This window comes from Capsicum annuum, chromosome 7 (assembly GCF_002878395.1).
Source record: "Capsicum annuum cultivar UCD-10X-F1 chromosome 7, UCD10Xv1.1, whole genome shotgun sequence".
NCBI lineage: Eukaryota > Viridiplantae > Streptophyta > Magnoliopsida > Solanales > Solanaceae > Capsicum > Capsicum annuum.
Window position 1 is genome coordinate 219,334,308 of NC_061117.1, and position 19,030 is coordinate 219,353,337.

Here is a 19,030-nt window from a genome sequence, read left to right on the forward strand (position 1 = left end):
TGCATCTATTTCTCTACCGATATCACTGTTCTCTAGGTTGATTTCACCCATACATCTTAGTTGATTGCAATAACAATAATAGTACTCCCTTCATCAGTAAATAAAGCGCATGCAGACCTTAGTTGATTAGTGGTAAAAAAAATAATTTCCAAAATTCTAAACTATAGTATAGAATTCATAGTAACTTTATCTAATTTTCCCAATATGCAAAATTCAGTTTAAAAGTAAAAAGAAATTGAATATGGTGCAAGCAAATAATATATGTAAATGTAAATATGACCAAAAAACTATACAATTATATATCATAGTAGGGCCCACTCCATCATTTGACAAAATTTCCAAGTCCTAATCCCCAATTATCCAACCCATAATCTCCTCAATCCGACCCGTAAAATGGCCCGACGGAACCACACGTCGGAGCTGGGCTGTATAGCCTGCGACGATCTATCGGAGCTCGGCGCCGGCAAAGAAGGATGGCTTGTTAACAACCCTAATCTCCTAACTGCACTCGATACTCATTCAATTGCATTAGCAAATCGCTCAATTGTTCTCATTCTTCATTGGGTCGAAGGATCCGACCCGGTTGGTAATCGGGTGAAGATTGTACCCGAATTGTCGCCGATTGAAGCTGAGAATATATCGGCGATTGAGTGGTTGGTTTTTGATGATATTAAAGTGCTCGGTTTGGGTACTTCGAGAGGGTATTTGTTGATTTATTCACTTCGTGGTGATCTCATTCATAAACAGGTAATTTTGTGTCTTTTATTCATTGTAAATGCAGTGGAATTGTTTACTCCCTCGGTTCCAATTTGTGTGATGTAGTTTGATCGGACATGAAGATTAAGTAATACGAAAAAATTTACAATGTACTCTTAAAATGAATGGATATTTTAATACTCCCTCTGTCCAATAGTACTTGTTCACTATAACAAACATAGATGTTCAATAATACTTGTCCGGTTTGGAAAATCAGTGGATAATTTATCAATTTTTGCCCATTTTACCTAGGTATTCAATACTATTCATTATCCAATACATTTCCTGAAGAAATAAATTAATTATATTCAAAGAATGATATGGTAAAATTTCCTCTATTATTATTGTTGGACGGAGGGAGTAGGAAGTTACACATTTGTGGAGTTTTTGTCATATAAGTGGGATCCAACATGGATAAAACGTTGGTAGAGTGATTAATCATTTGCCAAATAGGATGTGTCGTTCTTTTTTCGGAAGTTGGAAATGACAAAAAATGAAAGTATGTCACATAAATTGAGACGGAGTGAGTGTTTTTTTCTTTTATGATAATAAATGTATCCCATGAATTTGATTGTTAATGTGAAGAAGCTATTTAAGGGGGAAAATTGGGTGATGTAACCGAGTGAATTGTAGTAATTGAAGAGCTGATTGGTTGAGCTGAGGGTCTATTAGAAATAGTCTGTCCACCCCAGAAAGGTAGGGGTAAGGTATGCATACTTCCTACCTCTTCACGTGTGGGATTATACTGAGTATGTTGTTGTTGTTGAGGAGCTGATTGGTTGGGTCAAGGGTCTATTGTAAACAGCCTCTCTACCTGGAAAGGTATGGATAATGTCCAGGTACATCATCCTATACTCCCCAGACCCCACGTGTAGGATTACACTGGGTGTGTTGTTGTTGAGGAGCTGATTGGTTGAGCCTAGAGTCTGTCGGAAACAGTAATTCTACCCTGAAAAGGTAGGGGTAAATTTTGTGTACATCCTACCCTCCCAGACCCTCTGTATGGGATTACACAGGGTATATTATGGTTGTTGAGGAGCTGATTGGTTGAGCCGAGGGTCTATCTAAAACAGCCTCTCTACCCTTGAAAGATTGGGGTAAGGTCTGTGTACGCCCTACATTCCGCAGATCCCGTGTGTGGGATTACACTAGGTATATTGTTGTTGTTGTTGAGGAACTGATTGGTTGCTGATAACGCAGTGGAATTCACATTCAGAAAGAATTTTAGTGAAGTTGCATCTGTGCTTGGACCAAATGTTATTTATCAATGAATTCTGCTACTCTTATTTTTGCTATTTAATGGTTTTATGGTTCTCATTTGTCATTTATCTTTTGAATCTCTCATTTGTCATTTATGATAGAGTCAATCTCAAAGAAAGAAATAGAGTTTGTTTATGATAGTCTCTACTTGCTTTTGTTGCAGTTTCACATCTAAACTGATTATGTTATGTAGTAAAGCTAGATTTTGGAACCTAGAAGCCTTTGTTTTGAGATTATTTGTTGTTACCGTTAGCTGTGCCATAGGATAATTAGCGAACTTACTAGAAATTGTGTGTGGCAGATAGTAAGCCCTGGAAAGATTCTCAGATTGAGAGTCCGTGATACCAAGAGAGATCTGACCCAAGATGCATCATCAGAAGAGGTCTGTGTTGTTTTGTCAGGTGTTATTGGTCGGTTTGATGGATCAGACATTCAGGTACTCAATTATTCTCACGGTTACAAGTAACACTATTTTTTCTTCATCAACTATGCTATGAGTCATGAGAACATTTATTTTTAATTTTTACATCTCCATTAGATCCCGAACCATGAAGTTTAGGTTCTCATATGTCAAACTGCTAATGTCGATAGTAAATGCAGAATATGCTGCAGAGGTGGTTTCGAGAAAGATACTCCCAGTTCTGGGATGAGAGAGAATCTGAAAATTCTAGAGAAACTTTCGGGAGGCTTCCGTACCAGCTATGGAATGTTAGTAAGTATGGTTCGTGTGTTGATGCTGCTATCACTGGTCTGATGCCCCCTCCTCTGCTGGAGCTCGAGGTAATATTTTAATTTCTCACTGTATCATGTTGCAATGTTTTCTTCTCTTCCTTTTACACAAGAGATGCTGTCTACTGGGCTTTGTTCTTTCCTCAAACCCCTAGACCTGCACCTATAGTTCTGCACACACCAAAATGAACTCTTACTGCTTCAATGAGATGCTATTTTCTGTCCTTTGACTTTCGGAAAATTTCTGAAGTTATTCTGGTATTTGAATTCAGCTGCTTTTATTGTTGGGCAGTCAAGTCAGCATTATTATTGTGCAATCACTGTTGGAGCTGACGCTGTGATTTCTGCTTATCGGTTAGTCTGCAGTATATTATGTTATGATCTTTCTCAAATTCATTTAATTCTTTTCTAAATTACTGTTTGCACTCCCATTTCATATTTTATTTGCTAAACTGAATTTCTCTTTACACTTTTCAAGACTTTCTGTAGACCGAAGCAGATCAATTGTAGGGGCTATTCTCTCAAAGGTTGTTCCTGCAACATTTTCGACGATAACCTCTATCTCAAAAATGTTGTGGAGAAGTGATCCAACTCCCGCAAAAAGACCGGAACCAAAGCCTCAGCCTTTTGCTCGAGGTAGATGGTGTTTATTCAGTTATCTCTATTTATGTTTTAGTCATATATACTGCTTTTACATATCAGATGCTGAAGTTTTTTCACCTTCAGTGTCCTTCCATTCCTCCCTTGCTTCTTTGAACTTCCGTCGAGAGATCATGACTGAAGAAGTGTTCTTTTCTAGAAGTTTATCTTCGAGTTGGAAAGTAGTTTGTAAGCCATTGGGCCGCAACTGACATTGCTCAGTTGGTGTTGCTCAGATCCTTCGAAATCCTTGCCAAGCCCTTGTCGATCTAAGGGGGTATGTTTTATTTCCCTTTTGTTAATGACAAGCTCCTTTTCCAAGAAAAGCCTGTTCAGTTACTTCTCTCCATTTGACTTTGCTTGGAGAAAACATGGTCAGGTGGACCAAACCATGGAAATTTAGCTTATACTGAACCTGGTATTGCTATGCAGAATGGTAAAATTGATGTAGTGTTACTAGGTTAACGGAAAAACTCAAGACAATGACCTTTCCATGTTTGTTTTCCCATCGAGAGTTGTTGTCACGACCCGAACTAGGGCCTGGCCGTGACGGACATCCCGAACCATGAAGGCCCGAACGTCCTACTCTATCTGGTAGTCATGCAGAACATTCATATAATAGTAGAATATGCGGAAATACAATCTGATACGGAGACATGGTCATTAACTCTGAGTTTCAAGACATGAGAATGAAAGTTACAATTCAAAACATCTGAACAAGATCTGACTCAGTCTGCGAAATCTCTACTACATCTCAAAACTGTTCTGAAAACTGGGACAAGGCCCCAAATAGACCAAAATCATAACTGATAATAAATGTCTGAAAATAACTAGGCCTTCTGAAATGTAGAAGGCTCACCGACTAAACCCTGCACTTCTGTCTGAAGAAATCTACTGCTTATCAGGACCCCTAGACTGTGCCTCAGAACCTGGAAGGTAGGGGGGTCAATACAGATGTACTGGTACGCAGAGCAATCCCAAATAAAGCTTTTAATATAAATAAAATAGTTGAGAGCTAATCATAAAACATCACATACGATATAAGTTCCAAAACACATGGGCATCTTTGATAATCATAAAACTTTTCTGTCAATGCAGCCTCTGACCTTTGTATTACTTCTGAGTTAGGTGGCACTCCCCTACAAGTCTGATATTCCACGGGCTATATGGAATCCGCCATTGACTCGGCGGGGAAGCCCCCAACACTCGCAAGGGTTGGAGTGTCTGAGTCTGATACGCCACAGGGCACTAGGCCAGTGTATAATAATATACCCGGATCGGCAAATCACGGTTTTGGGCAATGAGTTGTCTGAACTCGTGCCTTCTTCGGGGAACCACCTAAGCTCTCTTTATGCCCAATTTTAGTCTGTTCTGAAACATGCACCATTCTAGTTTCAAAATCTGAAAATCTGATTTCAGACATGCATTCTATTCTGTTATGAATTAACATGGCATTATCTGAGTTGGTGTCGTCACACCAAGACTTGCAAGTCTTTTTTCTAAGCCATAATGCATCATGCATGATTCTTTTATCAAAACTCAATTCAGACCACACAAACATGCAAATAGTATAAGAGATTCATGTTCTGAAACACAAGTCAAAACTATGCAAGAATTCTTCAAACATATGGTGGTCATGTACTTTTGGCAAAACCATGCACTCTTTCATTATATGTATATTCAACATTTATCAACATGCACAACCCTCTCTTTTGATTCCAAATCATGGTCAAATCATAGTATAAATCAAGACCTTTCATATCATGCTTTTCAAACAATCCATATCATACGAATAATGGGAAAAATCATATCAAGAGAGGGATTCATTATAATTCATGCTTTCAATTGAATATTCATCCTTAAACACATGCGAACATATATATATAGAATTTCAAATCAATTTGGGGAAAGGCCTAAAGACCGAAACAATGTCATTGAAACTTCTAAAACATGATTATAGATCATAAATCTAAAACCCTTTTCTTAAAAATCATGATTTCTATGCCCATGAGATTTTTAGGAAAACCCCACGTACCTTAATACAGAAAATAATGGATGATTCTTGAAGCCTACGGTTTGGGGATTTCGAATCTTCAATCAATCTTGAAAAGCCACGGTTAAATCTTGAGTTATTTGGGTTTTTAGTTTGAAACCCTAGAGAGTGTTCTTGTGAATTTTTGATGAAAATATGAATAATGTGGTCACTTGGGAGTGTAATCCCGTGTTTAAGCTGATAAGGGGGTGAAAAATACCTAATATACCCTTAATGAGACGGAATAAAATATAATTGAGAGCCCGATTTTATGGGCCACCGCGACGTGCCACAATCGCGGTGGCTCACTGGAAATTGATGAATGGGATTCTTAAGGTCACCGCGACGCGGAGCCACCGCGTTGTCCCACTGGTTGGGACCTGGCATTTCAGCGCGACGCGCCACAATTGCGCTAGGCTACTAGAATTTGAAAATTGTTAAATAGACCCCCTCCGCGACGCGCCAAGCACAAAAATGACGGTGTTTTCGGCTAGGACTTAAATTAGCCATAATTTCTTGCCCGGTGATCGGATTTGGGTGAATCTTATATCGAAGGAAAGCTCATTCAATTTCCTATATGATAAAAAGTCGAAATTAGAGAAATTATATATAGTTTAAACTTTACTTACTTTGGAAGTCAAAAAAATGAGACTAAGTCTCTTTGACACTATTCTAGTCATTTAACTCTAAGAGCATATTACCACGAGCTAACACATGGACGATGCGGGGCATCCCCTTGGGATTATTTGTCCTCGAATGATGACGCGGAACACAAACAAGCACGATTTAAGGTATACTAAGACCGTAAAATAATAAAGCAAGGATTGTACCTTCCATTTCATCATTCACCGGATCAAACAGGTTTGGGTATCTTGATCTCATGTCATCTTCTGATTCCTAAGTTGCTTCTTCAACTTTCTGATTTCTCCACAACACCTTAACCGACACTATCTCCTTGCTCCTCAACTGCCGAACTTGGCGATCTAAGATCGCAATAGGTTCCTCTTCATATGCTAATGAGTGTGTCTAGGGGTGTGCATTGGTCGGTTCGGTTCGATTTTACGTGTTATTGGTTCGGTTTATCGGTTTTCGATTTTTAAATATGTAAAACCAATAACCAACCAATAAGATATTTTCTTATCGGTTTCGGTTTATCGTTTTTTTGTCCTTAACGGTTCGGTTTTCGGTTTAACCAATTAGAAAATACTTATAAAATAGAAATAGTAACAGCTAACATAAAAAAATGAAATCTTAATTACCGCAAAAAATCTTCAAACTTGAACTGAATGTTAGTTAGGAAAAAAATTGAATCCTAATTGTTGGAAGCTATAAATGCTTCAAGCTTTTTATTACGATAATAACCGAACTTTATATTGTGAATAGGTTAATACTTTGTGAATCACTGAATTATGAATTAGTAGTGCATATAATCTACATACATACACATATCTCTCTCTCTCTCTATATATAGAGAGATAAAGAGAGAGACATATTTAAATATATAACAAAAATAGGGATAAAACAATAACTTAGTGTATCCTTAAACCGATAACCAAACCGATAACTCAATAAGCTAAAACCGATACCGAACCGTTTACCCAATAAATTTTTTTATAAAACCAATAAAAAGCCGTTAACCTGATAACCAATACCAATAACCCAATAACATTTTTATCAGTTCGGTTTATCGGTCGGTTCGATTTTTACACAACCCTAAGTCTGTCACCTTGATCTCCTCTCCACGCAACACGGTCTCCAATACATTTCTTCAGCATGGATATGTGAAATACCGGATGAACAGAACTCAGATCTACAGGAAACTCTAACTCATACGCAACTGCACCTATCCTTCTTAAAATCTGGTATGGTCCTCTATAGCGAGGACTCAGCTTACCTTTCTTCCTGAATCGCATAACTCCCTTCATAGGGGAGACTTTTAGAAATACCCAATCACCAACTTCAAATTCTAGCTCCCTTCTTCTGACATCGGCATAGGATTTCTGTCTACTCTGGGCTGTCTTTAGTCGTTCTCTAATAATCTTTACGTCCTCCATTGCCTGATGGACAAGATCAGACCCAAACAACTGCGTCTCACCCACTTTATACCACCCTATTGGCGACCGACATCTTCTCCCATACAGCGCCTCAAAAGGAGCCATCTTAATACTGGCATGATAACTGTTATTATATGCGAACTCTATCAATGGCAAGTGATCTACCCAACTACCTTTGAAGTCAATCACGCAGGCCCTCAACATATCCTCAAGGGTCTGAATGGTGCGCTTAGCTTGCCTATCAGTCTGAGGGTGGAATGCAGTCCTCAAATTCACTTGGGTACCTAAACCCCTCTGAAAAGATCTCCAAAACTGAGAAGAGAATTGCGTACCCCGGTCAGATATGATGGATACAGGTGCTCCATGCAAGCGGACTATTTCCTCAATGTGAAGCTTGGCATAATCATCTCCCGAATAGTTGGTCCTCACAGGCAGAAAATGTGCTGACTTGGTCAGCCTGTCAACAATCACCCAAATAGAATCATACTGGTTTCGGGACCTCGGAAGTCCCGTAATAAAGTCCATATTGATCATCTCCCACTTCCACAAAGGCAAAGCTATCTCTTGGGACGTACCACCTGACCTCATATGTTCTACTTTAACTTATTGGCAGTTCAAATACTTGGAAACATAATTAGCCACATCACGCTTCATATTATTCCACCACTATAAGGTCTTTAGATCATGGTACATCTTAGTAGAGCCTGGGTGAACAACATACCTCGAGGTGTGAGTTTCGTCAAGGATTCTCTTTTGTAACCTATCTACATCTGGCACACATAGTCGACCGTGATATCTCAAAATACCATCACCACCTATTTCAAAAGGCATCACCTTCTGCTGACCCACATCTTTCTACATCTTTCTTCATCTGCATTAAGATAGGATCTTCAACCTGTTTCTCTTTAACTTCTGCACAAAGGGAAGATTTAGCTACCTCATGAACAACCACTCCCCCATCTTTAGAATCCAAGTGTCGTACTACTAGATTCGCAAGTCGGTGAATATCCTTCACCATCTCCCTCTTTCCCTTTTCAACATGTGAAAGACTGCCCATAGACAACCTGCTGAGGGTGTCGGCTATCACATTTGCCTTGCCCGAATGGTAGTGCAGGCTCTCCAACCATCGTCTTTGCCTGAGGTTTAATTCTTTCTGCGAGAAAACATACTGTAAACTCTTGTGGTCAATAAATATATCAACATGTACCCCAAAGAGATAATGCGGCCAGATTTTAAGCGCAAACACCACAACCGCTAACTCCAAGTCATGGGTGGGGTAGTTTCGCTCATGCACCAGAATTCGCACTTGGAAAATTTTGCATACAACTTATGATCTTTGAGAATCTGAAGGATGATTCGGAAAACTGTTTTGGGAATGTCTGACTCTCTAACTTTCAACTAATGGTATCCCGAACGAAGGTCTATCTTTGAAAAAACATTTAGCACCCTGAAGTTGGTCAAAGAGATCATCAATCCTAGGAAGAGGTATTTATTTTTAGCAGTGACCTTATTTAGCTGGCGGTAATCTATGCACATACGCAGGGAACCATTTTCTTTTGCACGAAGAGTACAGGTGCAACCAGTACAAAACCTTTATCTAGAAGGTTTGCTAGCTGTTCTTTCAACTCTTGTAGTTCTGCAGGAGCCATTTTATATGGCGGAATAGAGATGGGACGGGTATCGAGCAAAAATCAATACCAAAATCTATCTCCCTATCAGGTGGTATGCTTGGGAGATCATCAGGAAAAACTTCTGGGAACCACAGGGACTGACTGAAGAGAAAGACTTTCAGTATTCGAATCTTTAACCTGAATAAGATGATACAAGCAACCCTTAGAAGTGAGTTTACGAGCTCTAAGGTAAGATATAAAGTGCCCTCTAGGTGCTAAGGAATGTCCCTCCCATTCTATTACTGGTTCATTTGGGAAGGAAAAAATAACCTTTCGGGTTCTACAATTTAGTGTGGCATAGCACGAATGAAGCCAATCCGTCCCTAGGATAGCATCGAAATCAACCATGTCTAAGTCTACGAGGTCTGCCACAGTATCCCGTCCACAAACAGTCACCACATAATTTCTATACACCCTCCTAGCCACAACAGAATCTCCCACCGGAGTAGAAACAGAAAAAGGTTCTGAAATTTCATCGGACTCAAACCTAAAACTAACAGCTACATAAGGGGTCACGTAGGATAAGGTAGACCCGGGATCAAGTAATACATAAGCATCACGGAAAAAGATTTATAACGTACCGGTGACTACGTCAGGCGAGGCTTCCGCCTCGTGGCGGTTGGACAATGCATACAGTCGGTTGCGACCACTCCCGACAGCTGAGGTGGTGCCCTTTTGGGGCGGTGGTGGTGCGGAAGTATTTGCCTGAGATTTAGCACCATCAACACTCTTCTAGTCGAAGGACAATCTCTGTGAAAGTGACTCGACTAACCACATGAATAGCATACCAGCGAACCCAGCTGAAACCTCCTCCCTGGATGATGCCTACCGTAGGTCTCACACCGCGGAAATGTACAATGCTTCTGATATACGTTGCCCTGTGACTGGGTATCCTGAGCTCTGGATCCATGATTAGTTTAGAAACTCTGAGGTCGTCGGTCTACTGGAGGTCTGGGCGCTGGCTGCGACTGAGCATTACCCCAATTCTTCTTTTTCTGCCATTTATTTCCCTAATTACTACTCTGTGGTTGACTGTGGTTCTGATCCGCTGTTCTGGCTCTTTTTGCCGGTCTGTCCTTCTCCCTAGATTCAGCGATTCTCTTCTTCTGCTCCTCTACCTGTTGCATATGCACTGATAGCCTAGAGTAGTCCATGTCCCTGTTCAGCATAGCCCCCTTACATTCAAGCACTAAGTCATTCGATAGGCCGGATGAAAATTTCCTCATTCGGGCTCTCATATTACCAGCCATCTCCGGAGCATAACGAGCCAGTTGGTTGAACTTCAGAGTGTACTCCTTGACACTCATTTTTCCTTGCTTAAGGTTCATAAACTCCTCACCTTTGGCCTCTCTCAACTCAAGGGGAAAGAACCGATCAAGGAAGGCTTTCATGAACTCGCCCCATACCGTGGGCTTAGCACTCTCACCCTTAGAATCCTCCCACTCATTATACCACTGGTTCGCAACTTCTTTAAGCTGTTAAGCTGCTAATTCTACCCCTCCCACCTCGTCTACATGCATCGCCTTGAAGATTTTCTCCATCTCATCCACAAACTCTTGTGGATCCTCCTCTACCTTGGTGCCCGAAAACTTGGGCGGGTTCATTCTCATGAACTGACCCACCCTTGTAGCCTCAGGCGTAACAAATGCAGACCCAATATCTTCCGATCGCCGAGTCTGTGTGGGTTACCAACTGTGCAAGCATATGAATGGACTGCCTGAATTCTGCATTAGATACCTCTCTCTCGCGAGGCTGTGTGCGGTTAGTCCCCGTCCGGGGAGCTCTGGGTGCCCTAGGTGGGCTGGTCTGAATAGGTGGGACTCCCGGAGTAGCATCAATCTCCAGAGTCTGAGCTTTGTTTCGGGTCCTCATCCCATGGGTGGGACGAATCTCTTCTGTCTGTGCATTCTGATCGATAGTACGACAGGGAGGCATGATTGTTTTTCTGAAACACAAGAGACCATTGATTAGGGGACAATTCAGACTCTGAAGCACGAACTAAACCACAAAGAAGAGAAACATTCCTAAACGCCTTGTAGCCTCCTGCTTGTAAGTGTGGCGCGCTACACACCCATAAACAAGATTCTACCCAACGCGATTTCGCAGACACCCTGGGACCATGAACCGTGCTTTGATACCAAGTTTGTCACGACCCGAACCATGAAGGCCCAAACGTCCTACTCTATCTGGTAGTCATGCACAACATTCATATAATAGGAGAATATGCGGAAATACAATCTGATACGGAAACATGGTCATTAACTCTGAGTTTCAAGACATGAGAATGAAAGTTACGATTCAAAACATCTGAATAAGATCTGACTCAGTCTACGAAATCTCTACTACATCTCAAAACTATTCTGAAAACTGGGACAAGGCCCCTAGTAGACCAAAACCATAACTGATAATAAATGTCTGAAAATAACTAGGCCTTCTGAAATGTAGAAGGCTCACCGACTAGACCCTGCACTTTTGTTTGAAGAAATCTACTGCTTATCAGGACCCCTAGACTGTGCCTCAGAACCTGGAAGGTAGGGGGATCAATACAGATGTACTGGTACGCAGATCAATCCTAAATAAAGCTTTTAATATAAATAAAATAGTTGAGAGCTAGTCATAAAACAATCACATACGATATAAATTCCAAAACACATGGGCATCTTTGATAATCATAAAACTTTTCTGTCAATGCAGCCTTTGATCTTTGTATTACTTTTGAGTTAGGTGGCACTCCCCTACAAGTCTGACATTCCACGGGCTATATGGAATCTGCCATTGACTCGGCGGGGAAGCCCCCAACCCAAGTGTGCCGCAAGGGTTGGAGTGTCTGAGTCTGATACGCCACAGGGCACTAGGCCAGTGTATAATAATATACCCGGATCGGCAAATCACGGTTTTGGGCAATGAGTTGTCGGAACTCGTGCCTTCTTCGGGGAACCACGTAAGCTCTCTTTATGCCCAATTTTAGTCTGTTCTGAAACATGCACCATTCTAGTTTCAAAATCTGAAAATCTGATTCAAACATGCATTCTATTCTGTTCTGAATTAACATGGCATTATCTGAGTTGGTGTCGTCACACCAAGACTTGCAAGTCCTTTTTCTGAGCCATAATGCATCATGCATGATTCTTTCATCAAAACTCAATTCAGACCACACAAACATGCAAATAGTATAAGAGATTCATGTTCTGAAACACAAGTCAAAACTATGCAAGAATTCTTCAAACATATGGTGGTCATGTACTTTTGGCAAAACCATGCACTCTTTCATTATATGTATATTCAACATTTATCAACATGCACAACCCTCTCTTTTGATTCCAAATCATGTTCAAATCATAGTATAAATCAAGACCTTTCATATCATGCTTTTCAAACAATCCATATCATACGAATAATGGGAAAAATCATATCAAGAGAGGGATTCATTATAATTCATGCTCTCAATTGAATATTCATCCTTAAACACATGCGGACATATATATATAGAATTTCAAATCAATTTGGGGAAAGGCCTAAAGACCGAAACAATGTCATTAAAACTTCTAAAACATGATTATAGATCATAAATCTAAAACCCTTTTCTTAAAAATCATGATTTCTATGCCCATGAGATTTTTAGGAAAACCCCACTTACCTTAATACAGAAAATAATGGATGATTCTTGAAGCCTACGGTTTGGGGATTTCGAATCTTCAATCAATCTTGAAAAGCCACGGTTAAATCTTGAGTTATTTGGGTTTTTAGTTTGAAACCCTAGAGAGTGTTCTTGTGAATTTTTGATGAAAATATGAATAATGTGGTCACTTGGGAGTGTAATCCCGTGTTTAAGCTGATAAGGGGGTGAAAAATACCTAATATACCCTTAATGAGACGGAATAAAATATAACTGGGAGCCCGATTTTATGGGCCACCACGATGCGCCACAATCGCGGTGGCTCACTGGAAATTGACGAATGGGATTCTTAGGGTCACCGCGACGCGGAGCCATCGCGTTATCCTACTGGTTGGGACTTGGAATTTCAGCGCGACGCGCCACAATCGCGCTAGGCTACTGGAATTTGACAATTGTTAAATAGACCCCCTCGGCGACGCGCCAAGCACAAAAATGACGGTGTTTTCGATTAGGACTTAAATTAGCCATAATTTCTTGCCCGGTGATCGGATTTGGGCGAATCTTATATCGACGGGAAGCTCATTCAATTTCCCACATGGTAAAAAGTCGAAATTAGGGAAATTATATATGGTTTAAACTTTACTTACTTTGGAAGTCAAAAAAATGAGACTAAGTCTCTTTGACACTATTCTAGTCGTTTAACTCTAAGAGCATATTACCACGAGCTAACGCATGGACGATGCGGGGCGTTACAGTTGTATGTTTGAATTGTGAAGTGGAGAATGCGGGAAGTTATCCTCTGACTGATTCTTCCTTTGCTCCTTAGTTTTCCAGTTGAAGTCCTAAGTTCTCGATAGTTTTCCTTAATTTAAATTTAAGCTGTATTTTCCAGTTTTATATAATTGTACTTCCGTCTTTATCATACTTAGTTTTCCAGTTGAAGTCCTAAGTTCTCGATAGTTTTCCTTAATTTAAATTTAAGCTGTATTTTCCAGTTTTATATAATTGTACTTCCGTCTTTATCATATATTCTCTAAGTATCTGGTTGGATTTCAATATAGCTGACATAATGTAATTGTAAATTCTCTATTTCTGGCAGCTTCTCCTTTGACTTGCTTTAAGGATCATCCTAGAAAGGGGGAGAAGGTCACATTATCACCTAGTGGTACTTTGGCTGCAGTAACTGATTCTCTTGGTCGTATTTTACTCTTAGACACTCAGGCCCTTGTGGTGGTCCGTCTGTGGAAGGTTAGTTCTATTCACCTATATTAATAAGTACTTGTTTAGTGTGGTTTATTTAAAGAATTTAAGTTTTGTGCACTGTCAGTATATAAAATATTCTACACTATCAGGTAAATTTGACCTGCTATTGTAGGTTACCTAATTTTTTCTTTTTCAATTTTTACGTAAAAATTTGGGTAACGTGCAATAGCAAGTCATATCTATCTGATAGTGTAGAATATTTTGTACACTGACAGTGCACAAAACTTTAACTCTAAATTGTTAATGGTTATATAATGATCATTAGATGGTGATGAAATTATACTTGTGCATTTTCAGTAGAATAATGTTTTTGAGTATTACAGTGAATCGATTTTTCATGTAAGTACTGAATGTCACGGGAAACATGAGTTTAACAAATGATTTTGAGTAGTTCAGGTGAAATAATCCAAAGCAAACAAGCCCCAAGTATCTATTTAGGTTTATCACCTGATATAATGAACGCATTGGTTTGCAGGGTTATCGTGATGCAAGTTGCCTATTCGTTGAGATGCTTGCTAAGAAAGACGCTGAAACATCTAAATCTGCATACCATGAACACGTGAAGAGTGATTATTGCCTCTGTCTGGCGATTCATGCACCTCGTAAAGGGATTGTTGAGGTAGTTTACTGCACTCTCTTCCGTACCACTCTTCTCAGTCATTTCAGACTTCATTGATAGTAACTTCATTCAGTCACAACAAGCATCCTTTTGCAAAGTTATTATTGGCGTAAACCACAAATGCATGTGTCATTTGTTGTGATTACTTGTGAAAACTGTTACATTATGGAATTTTTTTGGAGTGAACTCTAGGTTATTGTATATCTCGAGATGCATCGGAGGTTATGCTTTTCTGACGGTTGAGTTTATTACTGCAGATATGGCAGATGAGAACTGGTCCGCGCCTGCTATCTATTCCATGTGCCAAAGGTAGCAAGATTTTGCAACCTACATATAGATTTGCCTCATCAGAAGTATCTGTCTCTTCTTATGTACCTTTGGAACTTTTCTTTTTGAATGGAGACTCCGGTCAACTATTCGTCTTGAATCGATCTCTTAGTTGACACTATATTATAAGTTCAAAATAGTACAAGAAATTACAGATAAGAGCCTCGGAGCTGCCTGTACAGAATGTAAACTTCATTTGTTTTGTAGCTTTTTATGAGCTCCCCTTCCCCCAAACTTCCAAAGGAACAAAAAGGTAAAACGACACATACTGAATATTGTAATGTTGTCAAATTTCTATTATTTAAATTTGCCTAACTAATAGAATTTAACCTTTGATGTGATGTTATTTGGTTCACATTAAATTATCGGACTGTTAGATTTAATTATTTATCCTATTTCATTTATATAATGCGCTACACTTGAGCTGAGGGTCTTTCTCTGGACCTTCCCGAGGTAGTGGTAAAGTCTGCGTACACTTTACCCTCCTCAAACCTCAGTTGTGGGATTTCATTGGGCATATTGTTGATGTTCATTTATATAATGAAGATACATGTCAAACATACTAAACTAGATATCAAACTATATTAGATAAACATAAAGGATCATAAGAACATACAAATGTTGCAATATTTTTAATCTACATTAAACATGTTTTAGGTCTGGAACTGGCAAATCCTCATGGTTGGATCTTTCATGACTCATCGTTTCATGTTAGTTTCGTCATACTCTTTCCAAATTTATTTTAATTGCTTTACTTGAGTCGAGGGTCTTTCGGAAACATTTTTCTATCTCCACGAGATAGGAGATAAGGTTAGGTACACACATTTTTCAGACTCTATTTATGAAAATACATTGAATATGTATTGTTGTTATATTTTAATTACTTTACTTTTGTAGTATCTTCTAGAATTATATCATCATCTGATCTCATGCAAGTTGTTATCCTCATATATTTCGGGATTCATTTTGATTGGTTTACCTATTTGGGTAGCAGTTATAAATATGTGGTAGAATGAAGCTGTCATGATCATTTTGGTGAATATCCAAGCAATCATAAAGAACAAGGCAAACTAGGAAACTATTTTATATTCATAGGACATTGTTTATTGCCCCCATAATTACAGGCAGATCTAGATATGATATGATTATTAGTTCACGTGAATTCAATAGCTTTGGTTTAGATTTTGCATATATTTTATGACATTTATTAAGTATCTGTAAATATTTGAATCACAAACTTATAAACCTCAAATCTTGGATCTGCTTCTGCCAATAGCTATTGACAAAACAATACATTCTTTTTCATACCATTCATGGCTCTCTCTTTTTTCTTCTTCATTTTTTTCTCGATACTCCAAATACCCCTCTTTTCCACAGCAACACGCCACAGAGCACCTCTCTTTAGACCACAATTCAACGCTCAACTAGACCATTTCTCCAAAAATGACACTCCAACAACCTTTTTTGAAGTCACAAATCCTATAAAAGTACCAAAAACCAAGTCTTGTTCCTACTTAGTACTCAAACATGACTTTGCCAACACATATGGGAGATCACCAATTCTCACAAATTACATCCCCCCTTCAAATTGTCCATCTAAAAGGTTTTCCAAGATTGTTCTTGAATGGAAAGCAACAAGTAAAGGAAGACAATTTGATAGAATATTTGGTATTTGGCTTAGTGGTGTTGAGATTTTCAGGAGTTGCACTGCTGAGCCAAGGCCTAATGGCATTATTTGGACTGTCAAGAAGGACATTACTAGGTACAGTTCTTTGCTTATGACAAATCAAACACTTGCTGTTTATATGGGGAACATTGTTGATAGTAAATATACTGGTGTGTATCATGTGAAAATTTTTGTTCATTTTTATCGTGCTGATAAAGAATCAATTTTGGGTGATTTGCATAAGGGATTTGGTTCTGGTGGGGCTGATTTAATCCTGCCAATTTCGAGAAATTTGCCATTGAATGATGGTTTATGGTTTGAGATTGAGAATTCTACTGATGTACAGTCAAAAGAATTCAAGATCCCACAAAATGTGTACAGGGCTGTGTTGGAACTTTATGTGTCATTCCACGAGAATGATGAGTTTTGGTATGGAAATGTGCCAAATGATTATATTACTGTGAATAATTGTACTGATATCCCGGGGAATGGTGCTTTTAGAGAGGTTTTAGTAAGTTTGGATGATGTTGTAGTTGGTGCAGTTTGGCCTTTTACTGTGGTCTATACTGGTGGTATTAATCCTCTATTGTGGAGACCTATTAGTGCAATTGGTTCATTTGATCTTCCTTCATATGACATTGAAATTACGCCGTTGTTAGTAAAGATTTTAGATGGAAGTTCTCATAATATTTCATTCAGTGTCACAAATGCTCTTAATGTGTGGTATGTTGATGCAAATTTGCACCTTTGGTTGGATAAGAAGAGCGTAAAAACAGAAGGGAAGTTGTTGGAGTATAGTAGTTTGCCCCTTTCCTTTTCTCTCGCGAGCAATTTTACTGGTCTTGATGGATCCTTTGTGACAAATGCTCATAGATCGATCTCATTGACTGGATTGGTAAATTCATCTTATGGAACAGTCACAACTAGATCATCTCAGAGTTTTAGTTATAGTAACAATATGGTTATGGGAAATAACGCGAACTTGCAGATTATTGATCAGAAAATTGACTTCAATGACACTGTTTATGCCAAGACACGGTCTTCTTCTGTTCAGGTTCTTGAATCCTTTAAGAAGTTTCAGTTTCACATGTATTCTGATGGTGTTGAGATAGGAGATCAAAGCTCTGTTTCTATCTCGAATGTGACTTTGATATTCGATGAAGAAAGGTTGAAGAGGTCGAAGTATGGATCCTCAGCCAGCTCGGTTCACAATCTGCAGAAAGCGCAGGGGTATATGCTTTTAAAGGACCAGTCGATAGACAGTGGACTCGGTAGCACACAACAAACATATAAGTATGACGATGATTCAGACTGCTACTTCAGGAACATAAGTAGCTCAAATTACACAGTGATTTATGACAAGGTGAACAAATAGTTGCAGCAAATTGAAGACTTGACTTAAATGAAAGAACTGTATGTACATTGCCCTTTTCATTCTAGCTTTTGTTAAAGGTTTGGCTTTGTGCTTTAAGAGAGCCTCAAATAATTGCACAACCTTGATATACTCTGCAGTCTTTTGGTCATTTTGTAGCTGGGATAGGAACAGAGATGCATTCAGGATTTGAAGTTTATGGTTTCCTATGACTTTCGTGTTAACATATTATAATAATAAATGAATCCGCAATCAAATATTTGTAGAGTAAAAAAAAAAGGAAAATCCGATACACTAAAGCTTCCGTTAAGCGCGAGGTCCTGGGAAGAGCCACTCTACAAGAGTCTATTGTGTGCTGCTATACCAGTCATTTCATCAAAAGGTTGTTTCCATGGCTTTTGGAATTCTTAAACATCTGAACGCCTGGGCTAAACTTATTGGGTTCATGTGAATCTGCAATAGGAGCTGTGGATCCACCCTTGTTTAGGATTCGTGTTCTTGAGAGCCGCGAGGACATAAACATGTGAATAAACTCATCGAATTTACAACAATAACAACAATAACAATAACATACTTAGTGTATTCCCACATAGTGGGGTTTGGGGAGGGTAAAGTGTATGCAAATCATACCACTACCTCAAGTGAAGTAGAGAGGTTGTTTTTGATAGATCCCCGGTTCAGGACAAATAACATTATAACAAACACAAAAACATACAAGCATATAAGCTAATTTAGTACGCAAAATAAACTAACATTACTATCTAATACAGGAAACAGTACAACCATGAGATAATACGATACACTATCTATTTGAGATCATTGACTCAAACATCATGAACAGGGAACTCTAGACACAAACAAAATACTCTTCCCTACTGTTACAGAAGCACTCCTACCCCTTAACCCTTTACCCTAATCCGCGTTCTCCATACCTTCCTATCAAGGATAATGTCTTTCGTAAGCTGTAACTGCTCTATATCATGCCTAATCACATCCCTCCAATATTTCCTCGGCCTACCTCTACCCC

At 39.1% G+C, this 19,030-nt stretch overlaps 2 protein-coding genes across 2 annotated transcripts; both read left to right on the top strand.

Moving 5' to 3' along the window:
• The first annotated feature begins 276 nt into the window (after positions 1-276).
• Positions 277-15,306, top strand: LOC107878590 (rab3 GTPase-activating protein non-catalytic subunit). Its single transcript, XM_016725635.2, has 8 exons — positions 277-747; positions 2,318-2,452; positions 2,617-2,796; positions 3,038-3,099; positions 3,224-3,381; positions 13,856-14,004; positions 14,495-14,638; positions 14,896-15,306. Exons 1-8 carry the CDS (start codon positions 394-396, stop codon positions 15,079-15,081), a joined length of 1,368 nt encoding a protein of 455 aa, XP_016581121.1. The 5' UTR covers positions 277-393; the 3' UTR covers positions 15,082-15,306.
• A 477-nt stretch (positions 15,307-15,783) lies between these two features.
• LOC107878591 (peptide-N4-(N-acetyl-beta-glucosaminyl)asparagine amidase A) lies at positions 15,784-18,215 on the top strand. Its single transcript, XM_016725636.2, has one exon. It carries the CDS (start codon positions 16,279-16,281, stop codon positions 18,004-18,006), a length of 1,728 nt encoding a protein of 575 aa, XP_016581122.2. The 5' UTR covers positions 15,784-16,278; the 3' UTR covers positions 18,007-18,215.
• Positions 18,216-19,030: the final 815 nt, after the last annotated feature.